Source organism: Scyliorhinus canicula, chromosome 1 (genome assembly GCF_902713615.1).
Source record: "Scyliorhinus canicula chromosome 1, sScyCan1.1, whole genome shotgun sequence".
Taxonomy (NCBI): domain Eukaryota; kingdom Metazoa; phylum Chordata; class Chondrichthyes; order Carcharhiniformes; family Scyliorhinidae; genus Scyliorhinus; species Scyliorhinus canicula.
In genome coordinates this window covers 74,932,620-74,954,872 of record NC_052146.1, presented here as the reverse complement: position 1 = coordinate 74,954,872, position 22,253 = coordinate 74,932,620, and the positions used below count along the sequence as shown (strand labels likewise).

The 22,253-nt window shown below is 47.4% G+C and overlaps 1 protein-coding gene across 3 annotated transcripts in view; it reads right to left on the bottom strand.

Moving 5' to 3' along the window:
- Positions 1 to 22,253, bottom strand: part of depdc5 (DEP domain containing 5, GATOR1 subcomplex subunit) — a 253,508-nt gene that overhangs the window by 58,812 nt on the left and 172,443 nt on the right. For 2 of the 3 annotated variants that reach the window (XM_038793299.1, XM_038793307.1), the window contains exons 31-32: positions 19,888 to 20,011; positions 3,095 to 3,157 (exon numbers count right to left, since the gene is read on the bottom strand). In XM_038793299.1, coding sequence (XP_038649227.1) covers positions 3,095 to 3,157; positions 19,888 to 20,011 — 187 coding nt within the window. The remainder of the gene's footprint in view (positions 1 to 3,094; positions 3,158 to 19,887; positions 20,012 to 22,253) is intronic. The other variant, XM_038793316.1, reaches the window with a different exon arrangement.

The following is a 22,253-nucleotide window of genomic DNA, read 5'->3' as shown; positions in this document are numbered from 1 at the left end:
ATCCCGGCTCTGGGTCACTGTCCGTGTGGAGTTTGCACATTCTCCCCGTGTCTGCGTGGGTTTCGCCCCCACAACCCAAAAATGTGCAGGTTAGGTGGATTGGCCACGCTAAATTGCCCCCTTAATTGGAAAAAATAATTGGGTAATCTAAATTTTTTAAAAAGAATACCATAGCTTTAATCAGTGATGCAAAGATAAAAACTGTCAGCGTGATAGATCAGCAATAACCTTCAAAAGGGATTTACATAAAATGCTTGGCAGGGGAAAAATTGGCAGAACTATGGGGAAAGAGCGATGGGGAGTGGAATTAATTGGCCAGTTCTTTCAAACAGCTGGCACAGGAGCCTTGGGTCAAATGGGCCCCTTCTGTTATGTGTGGTTCTATGAGTAAGAAAACACAACACCAGATGTTTAGGAAAGCTATCCCTCACGGTTCAATGAGCGAGAACACCAGGAGGTACAAAATGGTGGGTCCAGATTCAATCTTCAGTCTGTGCTGACTGTTTCCGGCTATGGAGGGGTGAAAATAAATCAAGGAAGGCTGCTTCCCAAAATCAAATGGATAGGACCATAAGATGTAGGAGAAGAAGTAGGCTATTTGGCCCATCAAGTCTATTCCATCATTCAATGAGGTCATGACTGATCTGAAATGATAATCCTCAACTCCACTTTCCCGCCTTACCCCCATAGCCCTTGATTCCCTCACTGATTAAAAATCTGTATCTCAGCCTTGAACATGCATAACAACCCAGCCTCTACAGCCCTCTGCAGTAAAGAATTCCACAGATTCACTACCCTCTCAGAGGGGAAACAACCTCTCGGCATCTACCCTGTCAAGCCCCTGAGAATCCTATTTGTCTTAACAAGGTCACCTCTCATTTTTCTGAACTCCAAATGAGTACACCTACTCAATCTCTCCTCATAAGAAAATCCCTCCATACCCAGGATCAACTGAGTGAACCTTCTCTGCCCTGCCTCCAATGCAAGCACAGCTTTCCTTAGATAAGGGGATCAAAAGTGTTAACAGTATTCCTGGTATGATCTAACTAGTGCCTTGTATAGTTTTAGCAAGACTTGGCCTGTTTTTTATACTCCATTCCCTTTGAAATAAAGGCCAACATCAATTTGCCTTCCCTATTACCTGAACTTGCATGCTAGCTTTTTGTGATTTTTGCATGAGGACTCCCAAATCCCTGGGCTGCAGCTTTAGGCAGTCTGTCTCCGTTTAAATAATATGCAGCACCTTTATTCTTCCTATCTTAGTGCATACTGCACATTTCCGAAATTATACTCCACCCGCCAAGTTTTGCCCACCTCAGTTAACCTGACTCTATCCCTGTGTCGACCCTTTGTGTCATCCTCAGAATTTGCCTTCCCACCTATTTTTGTATCATCTGCAATCCTGGCGATAGTACATACACAGCCAATGGACAACACAAGGACAGGCTGAGGCTTGGCTGCGTTGGATCCATTTGGTTGAGCAGCCCACCTTTCCTGATTGGAGACTTAAGACAGTGGGTGTTAACATTTTCCAAGAAACCAGACAGGGAAATCAATAGACAAAATCTACACAATGTCCATTTGGCCAGATGGCAGAAAATAAATAAAAACACGCCAACAAAACCTTTCGATAGTATTCAGAAGGTCACAGAGGAAATTTTTTAGTGAGGAATACATTTACTGCGCAAATGGTCTGGGATGTTTTTCAGGCTGCTATTCAGTGTTGTTCTTTCATCCATCATCTGCACTACAAAAGTAAATCTGTTAGAATGCCTCAGGACTGCTGGAGCTCTCCCTGCTTTTGCATGCTGCAGACCAGGAAGGAAGCAGTGGTTAGTTCTTGCCGGCTATAGTTATGGGTGGATACAGGGCAGTCTGTCGAACTTCCAACCGTCCCTTTGAAGTTTCCCAACAATTCTCCCCTTCAATTCATATCCTCCACTGCCTGCCTGCATCGGTCCATTAATGAGACTGGAGAATGTGTGCTGCTGGAAGAAGCTATGTTTTCCTCATAATCCCCATGACACATAGACCAGGGAAAGCAGCAACAATGTTCCATTTGTTGCACTAGCTTCAGAATAAAGAATGGAAAAAAACACTAAAGAGATTTTGTTCTAGCTACCTAAAGCCTTAAAGGCAGCACAATGGCATAGTGGTTAGCACTGCTGCCTCCAGCTCCAGGGATCCGGGTTCAATTCCAACCTTGGGTGACAGTGTAGAATTTGCACTTTCTCCCCATGTCTGCGTGGGTTTCCTCCGGGTGGTCCAGTTTCCTCCCACCGTCCGAAGATGTGCAGGTTAGGTGGATTGGCCATGCTAAATTGCCCTTAGTGTCCAAAGGTCGGTGCAGACTCGATAGGCTGAATGGTCTCCTTCTGCATGCAGACATTCTATTCTAATTAGCTTCTGGGTAGCAGTGTCGAGTAGAGCTTGAAGTTATTTGCACCTTTTGGGGGGTTTGTTAGTTCCACTCCAGTGCAGTTTTGAGCCGAGTTAGAATCATAGACCCCCTACAGTGCCGAAGGAGGCCATTCTGCCCATCGAGTCTTCACCGACCCTTCGAAAGAATGCATAACCCACGGCCACACCCCACACAGACATGGGGAGAAAGTGGAAACTCCACACAATTCCCCAGGGCTGGAATTGAACTCGGTCCCCGGTGCTGTGAGGTAGCAGTGCTACCCATGGTTGACTGTAGGTCAACAACAAGTGAAGTTAGCACACAATGCTGGGCAAATAAATTTTTTTTTAAAAACATGCAGAGTTCTACCTCCTCCCAGTGATCTCTATGGGAGAGAATTTGAGAATGTCAGTAAGTTGAGCTCTCGACTAAACAGTGTGGCATTACTAACTACCTAGAATAATACAGGTAGGATCGCTTGGGTGGCGTGCTGAAAGGTGGCCAGGAACCGCACCCCACGACAGACTATGTCTTTCGGAGGAGGATCTAAAAGAACAGAAAATGACTAAACAAATCCCAGCAGGAAGAGATAAATGCCTTCCCCAAGGTCTATAAACTGCAGTTAGTATTAATTTAGTAGGGAATAATGGGATGCATGAAAGAAGAGATTTCAAACACCAACACAAGACTGACCGGAGGTTGGTAGGTCGCTGCTGTACAGGGGCTTCGCACAAACTCCAGTAAGAAGACCCCATCCTGGGAGCAGAGATGTAAAAAGCAGAGTTCACCACACAAAAGGCCAGAGTAATCACAGTAACATAAGACAGGAAATACGTAACATACTGCACCAAAAACACCATAGCAACATCAATACTAGACACATGTAAATGCAGAGATTAGAAGGCCCTGGGAAACCGCAGTGCACAGAATTGGAACGATTGCAGGAAAATTAAAGAAAAACTTACACAGGTTTATTAAACATATGATTCTACTTCAACTGCAATGGGGTTTTTATTCAGTAGAGTTTGCAGCCTGTTTAGACACCATTGCCATCCTGATAAATGGCTACTTAAAGTCTCTGTGATGGGCAATTTAGTCCATAAATAACAATGACTTGCATTTATCTAAAATCATTAATGCAGTTAAATATCCCAAGCTGCTTCACAGTAAGATCCGCAATCAGATTCACCATTTTCAGTGAAGGGTGAAAGCACGTTGGAGAGGTTCTCGCTGTTTGAATTTTCAGACACTGACCTGTACAACAGAACACAAATTGTATTCCTGTGGAGCCAAACAATTTTAATGCGGAATGATTTCAATATCCCATCTGACCTTTTATTTCTCATGTTACTAATTCATTTCTTTCAATGGCATTTTCTATTTTCCAGCTCCATGTTTATTTTTGTTTTCTTTCCTCCTCTGTTTACTCATCAACCCCTCCTTGTCACCAGGTCTTTTTCTTTATCTCACTTACACCAACCTCTCTCTCTTGTGTTCTCAATCTTCACCTCCACCATACCTCCTGGTCATCAGCCATCGCAAAAGCGTTTTATCATAGAATTTACAGTGCAGAAGGAGGCCATTCGGCCCATCGAGTCTGCACTGGCTCTTGGAAAAAGCACTCTACCCAAGGTCAGCACCTCCACCCTATCCCCATAACCCAGTAACCACACCCAACACCAAGGGCAATTTTGGACAGTAAGGGCAATTTATCATGGCCAATCCGCCTAACCTGCACGTCTTTGGACTGTGGGAGGAAACCGGAGCACCCGGAGGAAACCCACGCACACACAGGGACGATGAGCAGACTCCGCACAGACAGTGACCCAAGCCGGAATCGAACCTGGGACCCTGGAGCTGTGAAGCAAATTTATGGCCAATGAGGTACTTTTGAAGCATGGTTGCGCAGGAAATGCCGCAGCCAACTTGTGCACAGCAATTGTGATAATGACCAGACAATCTAGTTTTGTCACATTGACTGAGGGATAAATATTGGTCAGGACAACGGGAATAACTGCCTCGCTCTGCTTCCACATAGCGCCATTAGAGCTTTTACATCCAACCGATCAGATAGGTGGGGCCACGTTTTAATGTCTCAGCCAAAAGATAGCACTTCCCAACAGTGTGGCACTCTACCAGTCCCAGTACTGCACTAGATTGCCAGCCTTGATTGTTGTGCTGAAGCCCTTGAATTGGACTGGATTCCTGAGCCTCATGATTCAGAGGTAGGCGGCTGACAGACAATTACTTTCCCCATTCAACCTCCTTCTTCCCTCCACAAAAGACATTGGCATTTCGCAACACTCAAAAGTTATTGCTTATAAAAATGTACAGAAAATTAGTTCAGTGAATCACAACACAGAGAAAGAGGGCCAGGTACAAAAATCCACTGTGGCCCCAGTTACAACACAATGGTGAGAACTGCTGCTACATTGATAAAACATTTATTTCAAATTCACTGCTGACGGCGAAACTGATAAATGCTCTGTTCAGAGTAGGAATGGGTCAAAGAAGATGACAACCATGACAAGTTCAGCAAACTATAGGAAAGGAGGGGGAAAAACAGTCAATTCCAGCTGCTTATCTAATACCCACACAGGAGTGTATTCTGTGTCAGCCACAGCAGTAACATTTTCCAACTTGGAGTCAGAAAGTTGTTTGCTCAAGTCCTACCACAGAGCCTTGAGCATAAAATGTGGGCTTGCACTTCATGTAGTATGGAGGGAGCGCTGCACTTCCAAAGGAGTGTTAAACCAAAGTCTAATCTGCTCTCTGGATGTCAATGATACTGCTATTTGGGGCTGGTTTAGCTCAGTTGGCTAGACAGCTGGGTCGTAATGCAGAGTGGAGCCAGCAGCGCGGGTTCAATTCCCATACCGGCTGAGGTTATTCTCAACCTTGCCCCTTGCCTGAGGTATGGTGATCCTCAGGTAAAATCACTGCCTGTCAGATCTCTTCCTTAAAGGGGAAGGCAGCCTATACTGTAGTCATTTGGGACTATAGTGACTTTACCTTACCTTTACCGTTACTATTCGAAGAAGAGTAGGGAAGTTCGCCCAGGGTTTCTCAATCCAAATCAAGTCATTTCAAGGTGGGACCTTGCTCTGTTCGAATTGGCTGCAAATTAGTGTTTGTATTCAAAAAAATAACTAATTAGTTGTAAAATCCCAAGGAAGTATACACAAATGTCAGCTAGCTCTTTATTTACATGTGTGGACTTTGGGTGAGGTCAAGACTGAATGGTGCTGCAATGCACCCAGAATCATCATCCCTGAAGGTGCTCTTCATTCCAACTCATACACGAAGGGCCTCTTGGATGATGCACAGGCATCACCACCCGAGCCTATGGAACTGTGTTGCAGCAAAAGTCCCAGATCTTCAGAAGAGAAAAGGAATTAAGGAGAAAAGGAAAGACTTGGGATATCAGTCTGATAAAACCTTGCACATTAATACTTCCTCAGAATACTATTTGAAAACAATGATTGCCATTAGCAGGAATAAAACAGGTCAATAAACACACACCACTGGGGTGAAGACAACTGGGCTCAGACAAGAAGCCAGGATTAGAGGAACATAGATCTCTTGGACGGCTACCAATGGGCCATGGATGGTTCTGAAAACCACAATGTGAATGAAGCTGAAGAAGAAGGAAATTGTAGTCCAGGGCTGGATATTGCAGGATAAGGCTGACAACACACACAGGAAGGGTAGGGTTTGGAGCTGTCAACACACATCTGGAACCCAGCATTCTGCTTTTGATGGACATCACTGAGGGGCAACATGCACATGAGTAATAACGGCCAGCCATGGATAGAAATTGGTGACGATGTAGGGAGTGGGAGGAGAAGCCATTTGAGATGATTCTCTTAACATGTCTGGATGGATGAAGGGGAGGAAGGTTCCACTCAACGCGATAAGCATTCCATCAGCTTTTTTCTAACTACCTTCATGCTTTTTCCTTCAATTGAGGTAGATTGCCCATTGCTATCATCATGGTTCCTTTCCCCACTCCAGAATTAAAAGTTTGTTTGAAGCATTCCCTGCAATGGAAAGTTCCTCTTTCGCACAGCAACATTTCGAGGCCTGGGAGAGCTGGGGAAACTGACCATTAAAGATAGTCAGAAATCAGGCTAATGACACCACTGAAAGATACGGTAAATACAAGATGAATTATTAGAATTATTTGGCTCTTGACTTCCGGTTGCGGCTATGCGGAGCTAAGTCGCACGTTCGGCAGCTCCCGCCAGGAACGGACTTTTGAGCTCTTTTTAGGGCCCCCAGCGGTACTTCTTTGACGTTTCCCGACGTGGGAAGGAGCCAGCAACATTTCCCCTGCAGTATATGGCCTGGACCAGGAGTGGGGCGAGTATAAAAGTGGTTGCAGCGCCAAAGCAGAAGCGAGGGAAGAAGCACAAGATGGCGGCGGGCAGAGACCAGGAGGCAGTGGGTGCAGGAGCAGCAGGAGACTCTCCAGCGCTGCTTCAGGGAGCTTAAAGCGGAGCTGCTGGAGCCGTTGAAGGCTTCAATTGACAAGCTGCTGGAGACCCAGACAGCCCAGGGGGTGGCGATCCGAGAGATCCGGAAAAAGGCCTCCAAAAGAGAGGATGAGACCTTAGGCCTCGCGGTGAAGGTAGAGATGCACGAGGTGTTCCATAAAAAATGGCAGGAGAGGTTCGAGGATATGGAGAACCGGTCGAGGCTGAAAAATCTGCGGATCCTGGGCCTTCCGGAAGGGCTGGAGGGGTCAGACATGGGGGCCTATGTGGCCATCATGTTAAATTCGCTGATGGGAGCTGGGTCCTTTCAGAGGCCCCTGGAGCTAGAGGGGGCCCATCGAAGATTGGCAAGAAGACCCAAGCCGAATGAGCCGCCACGGGCGGTGCTGGTGCGGTTCCACCGGTTTGCTGACCGGGAGTGTGTGCTCAGGTCGGCCAAGAAGGAGCGGAGCAGCAGGTGGGAGAATGCGGTGGTGCGGATCTACCAGGACTGGAGTGCGGAGGTGGCAAAGAAGAGGGCCGGGTACAAATCGGACGAAGGCGGTGCTACACAGGAAGGGAGTGAGGTTCGGCATGCTACAGCCGTCGCGTTTGTGGGTCACCTACAAGGACCGGCACTTTTACTTTGAGTCCCCGGAGGAGGCGTGGGCCTTTGTGCAGGCCGAGAAGTTGGACTCAAACTGAGGGCTGGGTGCGAGGGTCTGCATGTAACTGTGTTATATTTTGAGGGGGGGTTCTCTGTTTAATGTTGGTTCTTTGTTGTTTTCAGGGCGGGTGGGGCACTGTTTTCTGCTTGGGTTTGTTGGATGGGCTCGAGGAGGGGGGCAGACCTGCAGTGTGGGGGGCTGATGGTGTGGAGGGGGGGTTGGGGCCCCGTGAGGGGACGGGGCCGGTAAAGGGAGCTGCTGTAGAGGAGGTGGGTCGGGCAGGTGGAAAGCGCGGGCTTTTTCCCGCGCTTAGGGTTGAAGGGGGCGGGGCCGGAGCTGGGAAGCGCGGGCTTTTTCCCGCTTGAGAGCGGGAGGGGGAGGAGGAAAGCCTGCTGGTGGACACTGGGGAGGAGGGGAAGCCCCACGCTGGGAGGGGTCGGAGGAGTGGCAGGAATGGCTGGGGTCAGCAGGAGTCAGCAGTCTTGCAGGAGTACAATGGAGGGAGCAACGCAGCTAGGGGGGGTACCGGGTTGCTGCTGGAATGGCCAAGAAGGAGCTGGAGTATGTGGAGGGGGTCGGGATGCGGTCTGCCGCCATGGGGAATGGGCTGAGTGGGGGGCGCGGGCACGCGGCGGGCTGGGGATGGGTAATGGCTAGACGGCTTTGGAGGGGGGCAGGTAGCTCCCTGATCCGGCTGATCACCTGGAATGTGAGGGGACTGAATGGGCCGGTCAAACGGGCCTGCGTGTTTGCGCACCTGAAGGGGCTGAAGGCGGATGTGGCCATGCTTCAGGAGACGCACCTGAAGGTGGCGGATCAGGTTAGATTGAGGAAGGGATGGGTAGGCCAGGTGTTTCATTCAAGGCTGGATGCAAAAAAATCGGGGGGGGGGGGGGGGGGGGGGGGGGGTGGCGTTCCTGGTGGGGAAGAGGGTGTCGTTTGAGGCGTCGAATGTGGTGGCAGACAGCGGCGGGAAGTATGTGATGGTAAGCGGCAAGCTGCAGGAGGAGCGGGTGGTGCTGGTCAATGTATACGCCCCGAATTGGGATGATGCGGGTTTCATGTGGCGCATGTTGGGCCGGATTCCAGATTTGGAGGCGGGGACCTGATAATGGGGGGGGGGTTTTAAACACGGTGCTGGACCCGGCACTGGATCGATCCAGATCCAGGACGGGGAGGAGGCAGCTAAGGTGTTGAGGGGGTTTATGGACCAGATGGGAGGGGTGGATCCATGTAGGTTTACGAGGTCGAGGGCCAGGGAATTTTCATACTTCTCCCATGTGCATAAGGCCTATTCCCGGATTGATTTTTTCGTTATGAGCAGGGCGCTGATTGCGAGGTTGGAGGATGCTGAGTATTCGGTGATCGCCATTTCTGACCATGCCCCGCACTGGGTGGACCTCGAGCTGGGGGAGGAGAGGGACCAGCGCCCGCTTTGGCGCTTGGAGGTGGGGCTGCTGGCGGTTGAGGAGGTGGGCGGAGGGGTTCGAGGATGTATCGAGAGGTACCTGGAGGCCAATGACAATGGGGAGGTCCGAGTGGGGACGGTCTGGGAGGCATTGAAGGCGGTGATGAGAGGGGAGTTGATCTCCATTCGAACCCACAGGGAGAGGAGAGAGCAGAGAGAGAGGGAGAGACTGGTGGGGGAGATGGTGAGGGTGGACAGGAGATACGCGGAGGCTCCGGAGGAGGGATTGCTGAGGGAGCGGCGTAGTCTCCAGAGAGATTGGTGGAGTTAAGGATAGGGGAGGGAATGTGGTGCGAAGGGGGGTAGACATTAATGGGGTCTTCAGGGACTTTTATGAGGAACTGTATCGATCCGAACCCCCAGCGGAGGAGGGGGTTGGGGCGCTTCTTGGACCGGTTGTGATTCCCAAGGGTGGAGGAGGGACAGGTGGAGGGACTGGGGGCGCCGGTTGAGCTGGTCAAAGGGATAGGGAGCATGCAGTCGGGGAAGGCGCCGGGGCCGGATGGGTTCCCGGTCGAATTCTATAAAATGTATGCAGACCTGCTGGGTCCCCTGTTGGTTAGGACCTTTAATGACGCAAGGGAAGGGGGGGCTCTGCCTCCGACGATGTCTCGGGCGCTGATTTCTTTGATCCTTAAGCGGGACAAGTACCCCTGCAGTGTGGATGATACAAGCCGATCTCGCTGTTAAATGTAGACGCCAAGCTGTTGGCGAAGATCTTAGCCACGAGGATAGAGGACTGTGTGCCGCAGGTTATCCACGAGGATCAAACGGGGTTCGTGAAGGGAAGGCAGCTGAACACTAACACACGGAGGCTCTTGAATGTTATAATGATGCCAGCGGTAGAACGGGAGGCGGAGATAGAGGTGGCGTTGGACGCGGAGAAGGCCTTCGATAGGGTTGAGTGGGGTTACATGTGGGAGGTGTTAGAGAGGTTCGGGGAGGGGTTTGTCAGGTGGGTGAGGCTGTTATATGAAGCCCCGATGGCGACTGTGGCCACGAATAGGAGGAGGTCGGAGTATTTTCGGTTATACCGAGGGACGAGGCAGGGGTGTCCCTTGTCCCCCCCTGTTTTTTGAGCTGGCAATTGAACCCCTGGCCATGGCGCTGAGGGAGTCAAGGAACTGGAGGGGGCTGGTGCGAGGTGGGGATGAACACTGAGTGTTGCTCTATGCGGATGACCTATTGTTGTATGTGGCGGACCCAGTGGGGGGAATGCCGGAGGTGATGAGGATTTTGTGAAAATTTGAATAAAAATTATTTATATAAAAAAAGATGTATTTGGCTCTTTTTTCTGACCTTGCAACGGTGACAGTAACTTCAAAAGCGAAGTGCTTAGAGGTGGCACAAAATCGGGAAAGGTGCTATACAAATGCAGCTCATTCACTACATTTTGGCCACATTCCAGAAGATGTGACACTTTCAGCAGTCCTAGACTTTCAGTTATACGGTGCACTGATTTTAGAGTTAGACTTTAACAGCGCAGAAAAAGGCTCTTTGGCCCATCATGTCTGCATCAACCATCAAACATCTATTCTAATCCCCAATTTCCAGCAATTGGCCCATACTCGTGTACGCTATGGCATTTCAAGTGCTCATTTAAATGCTTCTTAAATGTTGAGGGTTCCCGTCTCTACCACCTTTTCAGGCACCAAGGGTGGGATTCTCTCAGCCTGGGGCCGGGCTGGAGAATCCTCGCAACTGGGCCATGGCACTCCGATGCCGGCGCGCGATTCGGTGTGCGGTTGGCGCCGGCGTGTTTGGCGTGGCGCCGGTCACGGGCCGCTGTACGCGGCTGGTTCGCCAATTCTCCGGCCCGAGCGGCCGCTTTAAAAAGGCAGAGTCCCACGGGCGCCGTCCACACCTGGTCGCAGCCGGAATGGAACTCTGCGCGCAGGGTCGGGGTGCGGTCTGTGGGGGGGGGGCCTTCAATGGGGCCTGGGGTCGATCGGGGCCCACCAATCGGCGGGCCGGCCTCTCACACCCCAGGCATATTTTCTTCGACACCGGCCCCTGAACTCCTGCGCCATGTTGCATCGGGGCCGGCGCGTTGAGGGAGGCCACTGTGCATGCGTGCGTTGCCGCCAGCGCCACAGCGCATGCACGGATCCCGCAGCGCACAGTTCACGCTGGGATGGGAGGCTGGAGCGGCATGAACTGTTCCAGCGCCGTGCTGACCCCCTGTAGGGGCCAGAATCGGTATTCCCAGCAGCCCGTTCATGCCGTCGTGAAAGGCAACGCCGCTTCCGACGGCGTGGACACTCTGCCGTCGAATGAGAGAATCCTGCCCCGAGTTCCAGATTCCCACCACTCTCTGGGTGAAAATCCTTTTCCTCCAAACTCCTCTAAACCTCCTGCCTCTCATCTTAAACCTATCCCCCCTCAAAGGGGAAAAGGTTCTATCTATCCATGGCCTTTATTATTTTAGACACCTAAATCAGGTCTCCCGTCAGCCTTTTCTGCTCTATGGAGAACAACCCCAACATCTCTTCATAGCTGGAATGTTCCAGTCCAGGCAATATCCTGGTGAATCTCCTCTGCACCCTAATGCAATCACATCCTTTCTGTAGTGTGGCGACCTGAATTGCAGACAGTACTCTAGCTGTGGCCTAGCAAGCGTTTTATATAGCTCCATCCCTGCTCTTATATTCTATGCCTCGGCTAATAAAGGCAAGTATCTAATATGCCATTTTTAAAAAACTTTTAGAGTACCCAATTCATTTTTTCCAATTAAGGGACAATTTAGCATATGCCAATCCACCTAGCACATCTTTGGGTTATGGGGTGAAACCCACGCAAACACGGGGAGAATGTGCAAACTCCACATGGACAGTGACCCAGGGCCGGGATCGAACCTGGGACCTCGGCGCCGTGAGGCACCACCGTGCTGCCCTGAATATGCCTTCTTAACCACTTTATTTACCTGCCTTTAGGGATCTTTGGACATGCACCCAAAGGTCCCCCTTGTCCTGTAAAATTAGGAAAATCCACCTTTTCATGGACATTAATACAATATGTGGAATATGGACAAAACTGGCTGAAATACAGACAAACTTCAAATTCTGTGTTTCAAGTCACATGGATTTAAAATGGCTGCAAATGAGACCGACAAAGAGATACACAGCATTATCAAATCCATCTGGGAGTAGTTTGAGCTGACAAAGGACAATGGGGCATTGCCAAAACTAGCCTGCTAGTTATGCAGAAATGGGCCTTGCTAATCCTGCCTCAAAACCAAAGAACCACGCTACCCATAACAATATCTATGGACAATACACATTATAGACTCCCAAGTTCTTTGCAAAATCCAACAGGTTTGGGCCAAGCTGTGTCTTGCAAAATCATCTCGATGGGAAAGCGATCAACACCTCCTGAGGCCCATCCAAACCATTTCGCACCACATCATCTCCAAGCACGCTCATCAATTTGACCGATCATTGGGAGACACCCACCAGAATTTCAAAAGGTTTTAAAATTAATTTAAGACAGGGGGCACTCGACTTTTAGGCGTGAAAAGCCCCAGCCAGAATGTGATATAAATGTATGGGCGCCGGAGCACAGTTCACTTCTCCACCACTACAGCCATGAATTCTTCTCAGGCCAACCCAACCAATCAAACAACGGACCCGAGGACCGACAGAAGATACCAACGACCAGAACTAACCAACTTTGAATGAGCCGCAACTTTATCGGCCCCAACAACTGAAAAAAGTCTAAAATTACTCGACCGCAGGAGTGGTGAGTATATTCTACAGTCCCCAGAAATCCCCAATTAGCCAAGCGTTGAGGAAGGATGGTTGGAAATTGTGTAAAATGATGAAAACCTAAAAATATCCATTTGGACGGCACGGTGGCACAGTGATTAGCATTGTTGCCTCACAGCTCCAGGCGTCAATTCCAACCTCAGGTGACTGACTGTGTGAAGTTTGTACATTTTCCCCGTGTCTGCGTGAGTTTCCTTTGAGTGCTCTGGTTTCTCCTACAGTCTAAAAATGCACAGGTTAGGTGGGTCGACCATGCTAAATTGCCCCTTAGTGTGCAAAAAGATTAGGTGGGGTTACTGGGTTACAGTGATAGGGTGGAGGTGTGGGCTTATGTAGGGTGCTCTTTCCAAGGGCTGCTGCAGACTCGATAGACCGAATGGCCTCCTTCTGCACTGTAAATTCTATGATTCTATGTGTCGTTATAGTCTTTTCCTTCCATAGTATAGTAACTGGTTGTGTGCGCATGTTGACAAGTCTGGTTAATTTCATTCCTTCCTAAATATAATTTGGCCTTTTGCGTCACCCACTCGTTGCTCTATTTTCATTCTGGTGAATCACAGAACTAGAACATAATTCCAGAGTCTAGAACTCTAGTCTAGGGGCTTGGGCGACTCGAAAACACTTACTCAAGTGGGTTCACTGGTCAGGCATAAACAGTGGCTCATTTTCTCTCTCCTGCGAAGTTGTCCCAGTGTGAGCACCTGGAGGAAACCCACGCAGACACAGGGAGAACGTGCAGACTCCGCACAGACAGTGACCCAGCAGGGAATCGAACCTGGGACCCTGGCGCTGTGAAGCCACACTGCTATCCACTTGTGCTACCCTGGTCACTCGAGGGTCCTGCCCTTTTGAAATTACATTTACATTTGCAAAATACACAGCAAACTAATCACAATAAAATCAGTCAGGATGTTGTCTTTCTGTCGATGGAGTGAGCTCACCTCTCCATTTTTTCAGATCGAGTGGTAAAAAGCCTGTGGCAGAGAATCAAAAACAATACACTGCAGACACAATGACGATAAATTCACTGTCATAATGTGGTTAATTGTGCTGTGACAGTAATGACTCCCTTTGATATGCAGGGCGCAGCCTGGGCATCAGAAAGAATTAACACCGACTGAGAATGCAATCAATTCATGTTGATTCTACTAGAAAAAGCTCATAAATAAAACAGCTGGACTAGTGATAGTGCCAATTGAGAGTCGTAAATGGGAGGGAAGTGTCCATGTTCAAACTCCATGTTGACTCCAGCATCCGCAGTAATTTGCTTTTGTCCGTGTTCAAAATGGGCCTCTAATTATTCAGATGCTTTTAACTAAATGCATCTTCCTTGTCACTTTTAGCATCAAGAGTAATAAAGGAATATTCCAGAACAGTAAGTAAGGTAAAGTTGCCATAGTCCCAGATGACCAGCTTTGAAGTGGAGAGCTGACTGGTGGTGATTTAATCAGAGGATTAATAACCTGAGGTTCACCACACCTCAAGTGAGGGGCGAGGTTGAGAAGGCGGGGCCTTCATGAATAACCATAAGGTCCAGAGTAAAATCAGAAGCAATTTGTCCACAACAGTCAGTGAATATCTGGAATTGACCCTGGGGCGACAATTGAAATTTTTAGGATCGAGTTGGGTAGATGATGATGAGATTGGGCTATCAGGGGACATGGATCAAAGGTAAGGAACTGGAGTCAAGGGTGCAGATCAGTCATGATCTCATTTAATGGTCAAACCCAGCTCAATGGGGAAGAATGGCTGACTGCTTGCCTATCTACACGTTTCCTTTATTGCCATGCATGTACGTGGTACGACATAGTGACTTTGATTTCTTTAAACCCCATGGACAGACCTGATTGAAGCTCCGTGTGTTTCATTCAAAAAAGATTTAAACTTGGTAGATTCCAAAGAACGGCACTTCACTGAGAGCTGGATTCCTTGACGTGTCCTAACAGAAGCATGTGCTACATAACACTTTGCACCGATTTTAGGTTTGGCAGCTCCTGTTCCACAATGTTCCTCAGTAAAATCTTCATTATCTGGCATGCCGCAGAATGGATGGTACCATTTAATCAAAAATACCGGTTAACAGAGAGTTCCATCTGCCATGGAATACAGAGCAATACTTGCAGCAGCAATAGCAGCAAATACTGAAGAAGTAAAGAACAGAACATAAATTAAAGTACCAAAACAAAAATTTCCATTTGACTTTGTAATTGCTTCTGCTTGAAGTGAAGTGACGATTCGTATTAGTGGAACATCAGAAATTCCGGTTTGGAGAGAATTCTGATGGATAACACAAAGTTTACCATATTTACTCAGGTCATCAGATTCAAAATAAACAGGGAAGCATCATTAACTTTCGAATCCTTTCTAACTAGCACAAGAGAACAGCAGATTGCTTATATTCTTGGGCTCAAGCTCCCTACCTGCGAATCAAAAGTTGCCATTAAGCCTGGGGGCTGGGGGAAAATAATACGTCATGTGGGATATATTAGACCACTGAGAATCTCTCCCCACTCTGATGAAGCATAACGTCTGCCTGACCCCAGAAAATGTTGGTTGGCCCAAGAAATGGTCACTGCACGAGTCAAAAGAATTTAAACTTTCACTGGCGGCACATTGAATGGCATGGAGATAAAGTCCAGTTATCCGACAACCAGCTTGGAAAGGATTTCCCAGGTCTTACTTCTAAATAAAACAAACCATTTAGTGACTGGAGAAGACCGCTGATGGGGTGTCAATTGCGAACATCAAGCAAATGAGCAAATGATACTTCCTCACAATGGAACACGGAGTGAGGACTCTGCAGCTCAGTGCCTGTTTCCGAAGATAGATGAATCCTGCACAAGGCTTTTGTGGTCCAGCGTGAGGCAGTCACTGGAATGATTATAATGATCTCCCCCTGAAGTTTGCAACAGGTAACGGAGGAAATGTGTATGGAGGATTACTCAGGTGTAATGAATGTATGAATTTCAGATATACATTGTATTATATGAAAGGGTTAAAAGCCTGGGGTTCGTATGTGCATGACTGCTGCAGCAGTTCTTTTTAAGTCGTTGTTTAAAGGACAGACACGGTGGTTGCAAGATGTGCAATTAAAGCATTGTAAAAGTTGGGCTAATATTGTTTATATGAGGAAGATTCCCTGGGGAGGAGATAATTAGAGACATTGGGCTGGATTCTCCGATTCTGAGACAAAGTGCCGACGGCGACGTGGGAACGGTGACATTTAACCACGAGGAACCAGCCCAAAACGGCCACCAATTCCCCGTCTGGTAGGGGGGCTAGCAGACACGCAGCGGAGAACACCCGGCTCTAGCTGCGGATAAGGCTAGAGAATTGCCGGGTCTGTGCCCCGCATACGCACAGCAGCGGCCACACCGTGCAACATGGCGCCAGCCGCTTGCGGACCCGGCCTGCCAAATAGTGCACCCCTTTGGACTGCTGAAATCGGCCAAAGAAATTCTCGAACTATGCCGAGAAAAGGAGGAATGACTTGCACTTATATAGCATCTTTCGCAACCTCAGTGCAACCGTAAGTACTTTACAGCCAATAAAGAATTTCTGAGTGTAGTGTAGGAGATGCTGCAGACAGTTTGCAAATTAGCAAGATCCCACAAAACACCAACATAATAATGATCAGATAATGTGATTTAGTGATGTTGCTTGAGGGATGAATGTTGGCAGGACATCAGGGAGAGCTTTGCTACCTTTCCTCGATTACTCCCTTTGGATCTTTCACGGGCTCCCTGAGACAGCAGACAGGGCCTCAGCTAAACATCTCACCTGAAACGTTAAACTGAGCTTGGCTAAGGGGACAACACTGTAAACTTGTTACGTTGTACACTATTATTTCGAGTCCTGCACCAAGTTATTTCATGCAGATTAAAAAAAGCATATCAGGAGTCAGAATAAAACATCAGCTACAAACTGAAATAAAACTTTGCGCTTGCTGACCTACACTTAAATCCCAACCTCAATTTTAAAATTCTCTCCTTACAAGTCCCTCCATGGCCTTACCCTCCCTAACTCAATACCCTCCTCCAGTCCTGTATCATTCAGGTCACTGCGATCCTCCAATCCTGGTCTCCTGCACATCCCCAAATACAATTGCTCCACCATTGGTGGCTATGCTTTCAGTTGCTAGACCCTAAAGTGCTGGAACTTCTTTCCCCTCGTTTCTCTGCCTCTCTAACATGCTTTCCTCTTTTAACCTACCACTTTGACCAAGATTTTGGTCATCTGACTTAATATTTTGTGGCTGGATATCTGTTCCAAGAGGGAGATGTTAGGAAATTGGATCTGAAAATGGGATTGAAGATGTAGTGGGCAGTTTATGGGTTAACAGACTGAGGATGAAACTGCCAGCACGGAGTCAGAGGTATACACCCACACCTGGCCTGAGTTACATTATGCCATTCAGACCTAAACCTGGTTTAGCTCACTCGGCTAAATCGCTGGCTTTTAAAGCAGACCAAGCAGGCCAGCAGCATGGTTCGATTCCCGTGCCAGCCTCCCCGGACAGGCGCCGGAATGTGGCGACTAGGGGCTTTTCACAGTAACTTCATTGAAGCCTACTCGTGACAATAAGCGATTTTCATTTCATTTTTCATTAATGGGAATAAACAGGATACCTGTTCAGCCGGGGTGATTCGCTCAAGATCCATTGACCTCCAGGACACTCTGATCTGACCAGCCATTAACACATTACATAGTCTGATGGCCTCTTTTGTCTGTAAGTTGGTGGTTAATTGCATATTCATAGCACGGCCCTGTTCTTGTATAAACGAGACTGGACAATCAAAAGCCCAGCTGGCGATGAAGAGTTCAAGTCTGGACGCCTCAGGACAGAACCATTGTTTGAGGGCTGGGCAGAGCTCAAAGAGAGAAAAGAATCCTGTACCAACAGGTGGGGCAGAAGGATTTGGAAGGCCACCGGGAGAAGTCATGAAAAGCTGCCACAGAGACAGGCTTTCGAAAAGAGGAATGAAGGAACTACACTAGCAACAGGAATATATTCTGTAAATGCAATATCATTGTCGCCCGCCTGCATAAATGGATTTGAAAGCTGTATGTTCATTTTACGTGCTGTTTAATGGGAAATCGTGGGTTAGGGTTAAGAGATACATGCAAGATGTTTTTGTTAGGTTTGAAGTTTAAAAGTTTAAACATTGTTTTTCTTTTGTTTTAATAAAGTTTTGTTTGTAAAAATAACCAAGCCCTATTTGCCATGCAATTTGTTTTAATAAAGTTTTGTTTGTAAAAATAACCAAGCCCTATTTGCCATGCAATCATTCCTGGAGCGAATCGGTCTTTCCACACAGTAAAATGTTTTTTAAAAAACATTGCGGTTTTGGTCCAGTATCTTAGTCATTGTTAGAATCTGACCAGGCGTCTGTAACAATGTTACATTCAGTTTGTTTCCCTTCCTGCAAGAGTCTTTTTTACTGAGCCTTTGTCACCTCTAAACTTGGCCATTCAAATGCACTCCTGGCCGGTCTCCCACATTCTACCCTCTGTGAACTTGAGGTCATCTAAAACTCTGCTGTCCGTGTCCTAACTCCCACAAATCCCCTTTACCCTGTGCTCACTGACCAGCACTGCCTCTCGGTCAAGCAACTTCTTTATTTTTAAATTCACAACTTTGTTTACAAATCCTTCCATGGCTTTGTCCCTTCCTATCTCCATAATCTCCTCCAGCCCCACAATCCTCGGAGGTCTCTGCACCCCTCTATTCTGCCCTCTTGAGCATTTCTGATTTTAACCGCTCCTCCAATGGTGGCTCTGCTTTCAACTGCCTTGCCCTTATTCTCTGGAATTCCCTCCCTATACTTCGCTGTGCCTTGTTTTACTCCTTTAAGACACACATAAACCTCATTGTCCAAGCTGTTGGTTGTCTGATCTCCTTATGTTGCTCAGTGTCATGCTCCTCTAAGTACCTTGGGATGTTTCATTAAATAACGGGCACTACACAAAATACAAGTTGTTGCTCTATAAAACGAAGTTGGTGCTGCTTACTATAAATGTGAAAAAAGATGCTGCACACTTCTAATCCACAACCAGCTGTTTTAACACATCCCATTAAAGCAGAGATATCTAGAGAAGGCCATCGACCTGAATTACTGGACCTGATTTTAACTGTGCAAGTGGATGGGTTTTACATGAGGTAAAATCAGGACATTAACGCTTTCTCTCTACAGATGTTGCTTGACCATCATTTTCAATTTTTCCTGCAGATTTCCAGCATCTGCGACTTTTTGCTTTAGCTTTTAAAACTAGAAATGTGGTTCCATTTGAATTGAACAAGAAAATTGAAATTCTCCTCACAATTTTAAACCTTTCCTTCTCACCATAAGGCCACCATGGAGGGGGGATGCAATTTGTAGACCAAGCACTTCTGAACTGTGGTGAAATGCACAGTGAACACAGCAGCCTGGGTAAGACAGCTCACAGGCAGCTATATAAACCTAGGATGAAGTACTGGTAAGTTACAGGACTGCTGTGGCAATGCTAAGAGCAAACAGAGAGGGGAATGAATATTACTACACGTTTGTCATAACCATAGAATCCCCACAGTGCAGGGGGCCGGCATTTGGCCCATCAAATCTGCAACAACCCTCTGAAAGAGCACCATATCTAGGCCAATACCCCTGCCCTTTCCCCATAACCCTACCTAACCGACACATTCCTGGACTCAAAGGGACAATTTTAGCATGACCAATCCACCTAACCAGCACATTTTTGGATTGTGGGAGGAATTCAGAGCATCTGGAGGAAACCCATGCACCCATGGGGAGAAATTGCGAACTCCTCACAGTCACACAAGGCCAGAACTAAGCCCGTGTCCTTGGTGCTTGAAGCAGCAGCATTCAAGCACAGTGCTTTAAGTACCAAAGCCCTAGCAGCACATTGATATCAATATATAAAACATGTCCTAGTGGTAACACCCAGTTTATCCCTAGGCACAAACATGAATATTTTTCTACCTGGTTTAACACGGCACTGAATACATGGAGTCTAGTAGGATGCTCAGAACAGCAAACACACCAGAAACAAAATTCATGACTCAAATAGGTTAAAAGACGGCAGAGGTTTTAAACACAAGAGCTCATTTTACCTTCCTCGGACTGTCGACATAGCTGGGAGTGATGGCAACGTTTGTCCCAGAATGTGGGGTGCTGTCAGAGGCTTGGCCAGCACCTTTCCCAGAATGGACTGCAGCCTGCTGCTCCTCGAAGCTCCTACATGAAATTGGAAGAGAAATATATTCTTATTATATCTGAAAAACAGTAGGTAACATGACAGCAGTGATAAACTGAACCTTGTGGCCGATACTCAGATGGTCAGTGGCAGGATTAGCTCCAGCTTCAAACGGAATTCCATTAACATCAGGGTCTGAATTTCTCACTTCTCCTCATTGTGCAGTTATAAGGGGAGTTTAATTAAAGGACCGTCAACCTGGGGACCAGAAACTGAACTGGAGCAGTTATATAAATACTGTGGCTACAAGAGCATGTCAGAGGCTGGGAATTCTGTGGCAGATAACTCAGCTACTGATTCATCAAAGCCCGTCCACCTTGACACCATCCAGCCACTTGATTAGCACACCATCCACAAACTTTCACTCCCTCCACCACAGTGACAGCCGTGTGTATCATCTATCAGATGCACTGCAGGAACTCACCAAGGTGCCTTCAACACCACCTTCCAAATCACCCAGAAGGACAAGGACAGCAGACACATGGGAACACCACCACCTGCAAGTTCCCCTCCAAGTCAGGCACCATCCCGACTTGGAATTATATCTGCCGTTCTTTCACTGTTGCCGAGTCAAAATCCTGGAACTCCCTCCCTAACAGCACTGTGGGTGTACCTGCACCACATGGTGGCTCACCACCACCTTCTCAAGGGGCAATTATGCATGGGAAATAAAAATGTTAACCTGGCCAGCGACATCCACACCCCATGAAAGACTTTGAAAAACCATCATTAGGTTTCATAAACACCTTTAAAAACACTTTATGTTGCTTTGGGACTGGAGTTTTTAGGGTTTCTTTGAAGCACAATTAGCCTAGTTCAGGAATCAACATTAAAATGCGTCAAGAAATAGAGTTTTAAGTGATCCATAGTTGTTTTTATGGGTATTAGAAATAAGGTATAGCTTTAAGTAAGCTTAATTTTGTGTTTCTATATTTGTGTGGTAAGAAAGGGTTAATAACGTCAGTTTGGTTCGGATGCTTGCATTGTAACGAGGGCTTTACGACATTAAAACAAACACAAGGTTTAAAGAAACTAGGCTGTTAGTTACCAACCAGGGTAACAACACCAAGACAGCAAGAGCACTTGAATCAACTGGAATCAGATAACCCAGAAAAAAACAGCTGCCACAGAAATTGCCAGAACAGGGAAGACATGAAGAGGGTAGGCCTCAAGCTAAAGAACAGAAAGTTCTTTCGAAACCAGGGAATAGGACACAGAGTTCCAGGAAGCCTGCAGAATCAAAGGAATAAAGAACAGAAATCTGAACAAGATCCTGCTCAATTAAGTTAAAGTAAGGAGCAGAGAGAATCTCCGAGTTAAAGACAGGGCTGCAAACCTGAGACGGCGACTTGCAAGAAGCCAAAGATCTAGGGTAATGAGAAGATTGGCAACTCCAACCGCAGGCTTGTGAAGCAGTGGTGTTTTGTGGGCATGTGTGGGAACCTGAGATAGTCTGTGAAAAGCGGAGTTGCCTGCTCCAGGGCAGAGGAGTATTGGAAGGAGATGCCGAAGTCCTGGAAGTGGATCCTTGGTGAAGACATCCAAGAGAAAACTTTATTTGAGAGAAGATTCCAAAGCATGTTCTTAGAGAGTGGAATTTGAAAAGCCTTGTGCAGAATACAGAGTTTCAGTGTGGCACGTTGGCTCACAGTGTGACAAGCGTCATGGGGGGGGGGTGTAAATTTAGGAGACATCTGCAGAAGTTGTATTGGGTGGGCATCTGTCATTCGGTTTCAGAGTGTGGGGTAGGTGACTACATTTCACCTATTGGTTTACACGGACTGCACACCGACTGTGAAATTTAGAGTACAAGGTGAATTTTGTTACTTGTGTTATCCATACAATTCTGTGTATATCTCTGAAAAAGGTGTGAAGGAACAGTGTACGATAGCAAATCGTAATAAATGTTTTATTATTTTATCGAAATCCCTCAGCAATCCTGCTAGCACTGTTGCTTCATAGCGCCAAGGACCCAGGGTCGATTCCCGGGTTGGGTCACTGTCTGTACACGTTCTCCCCTTGTCTGCGTGAGCTTCCTCCGGGCGCTCCAGTTTCCTCCCACAAGCCCTGAAAGACGTGATTGTTAGGTGAATTGGACATTCTCAATTCTCCCTCTGTGTACCAGAACAGGCGCCAAAGTGTGGCGATTAGGAGATTTTCAGAGTCACTTCATTGCAGTGTTAATGTAAGCCTACTTGTGACACTAATAAAGATTATTATTAT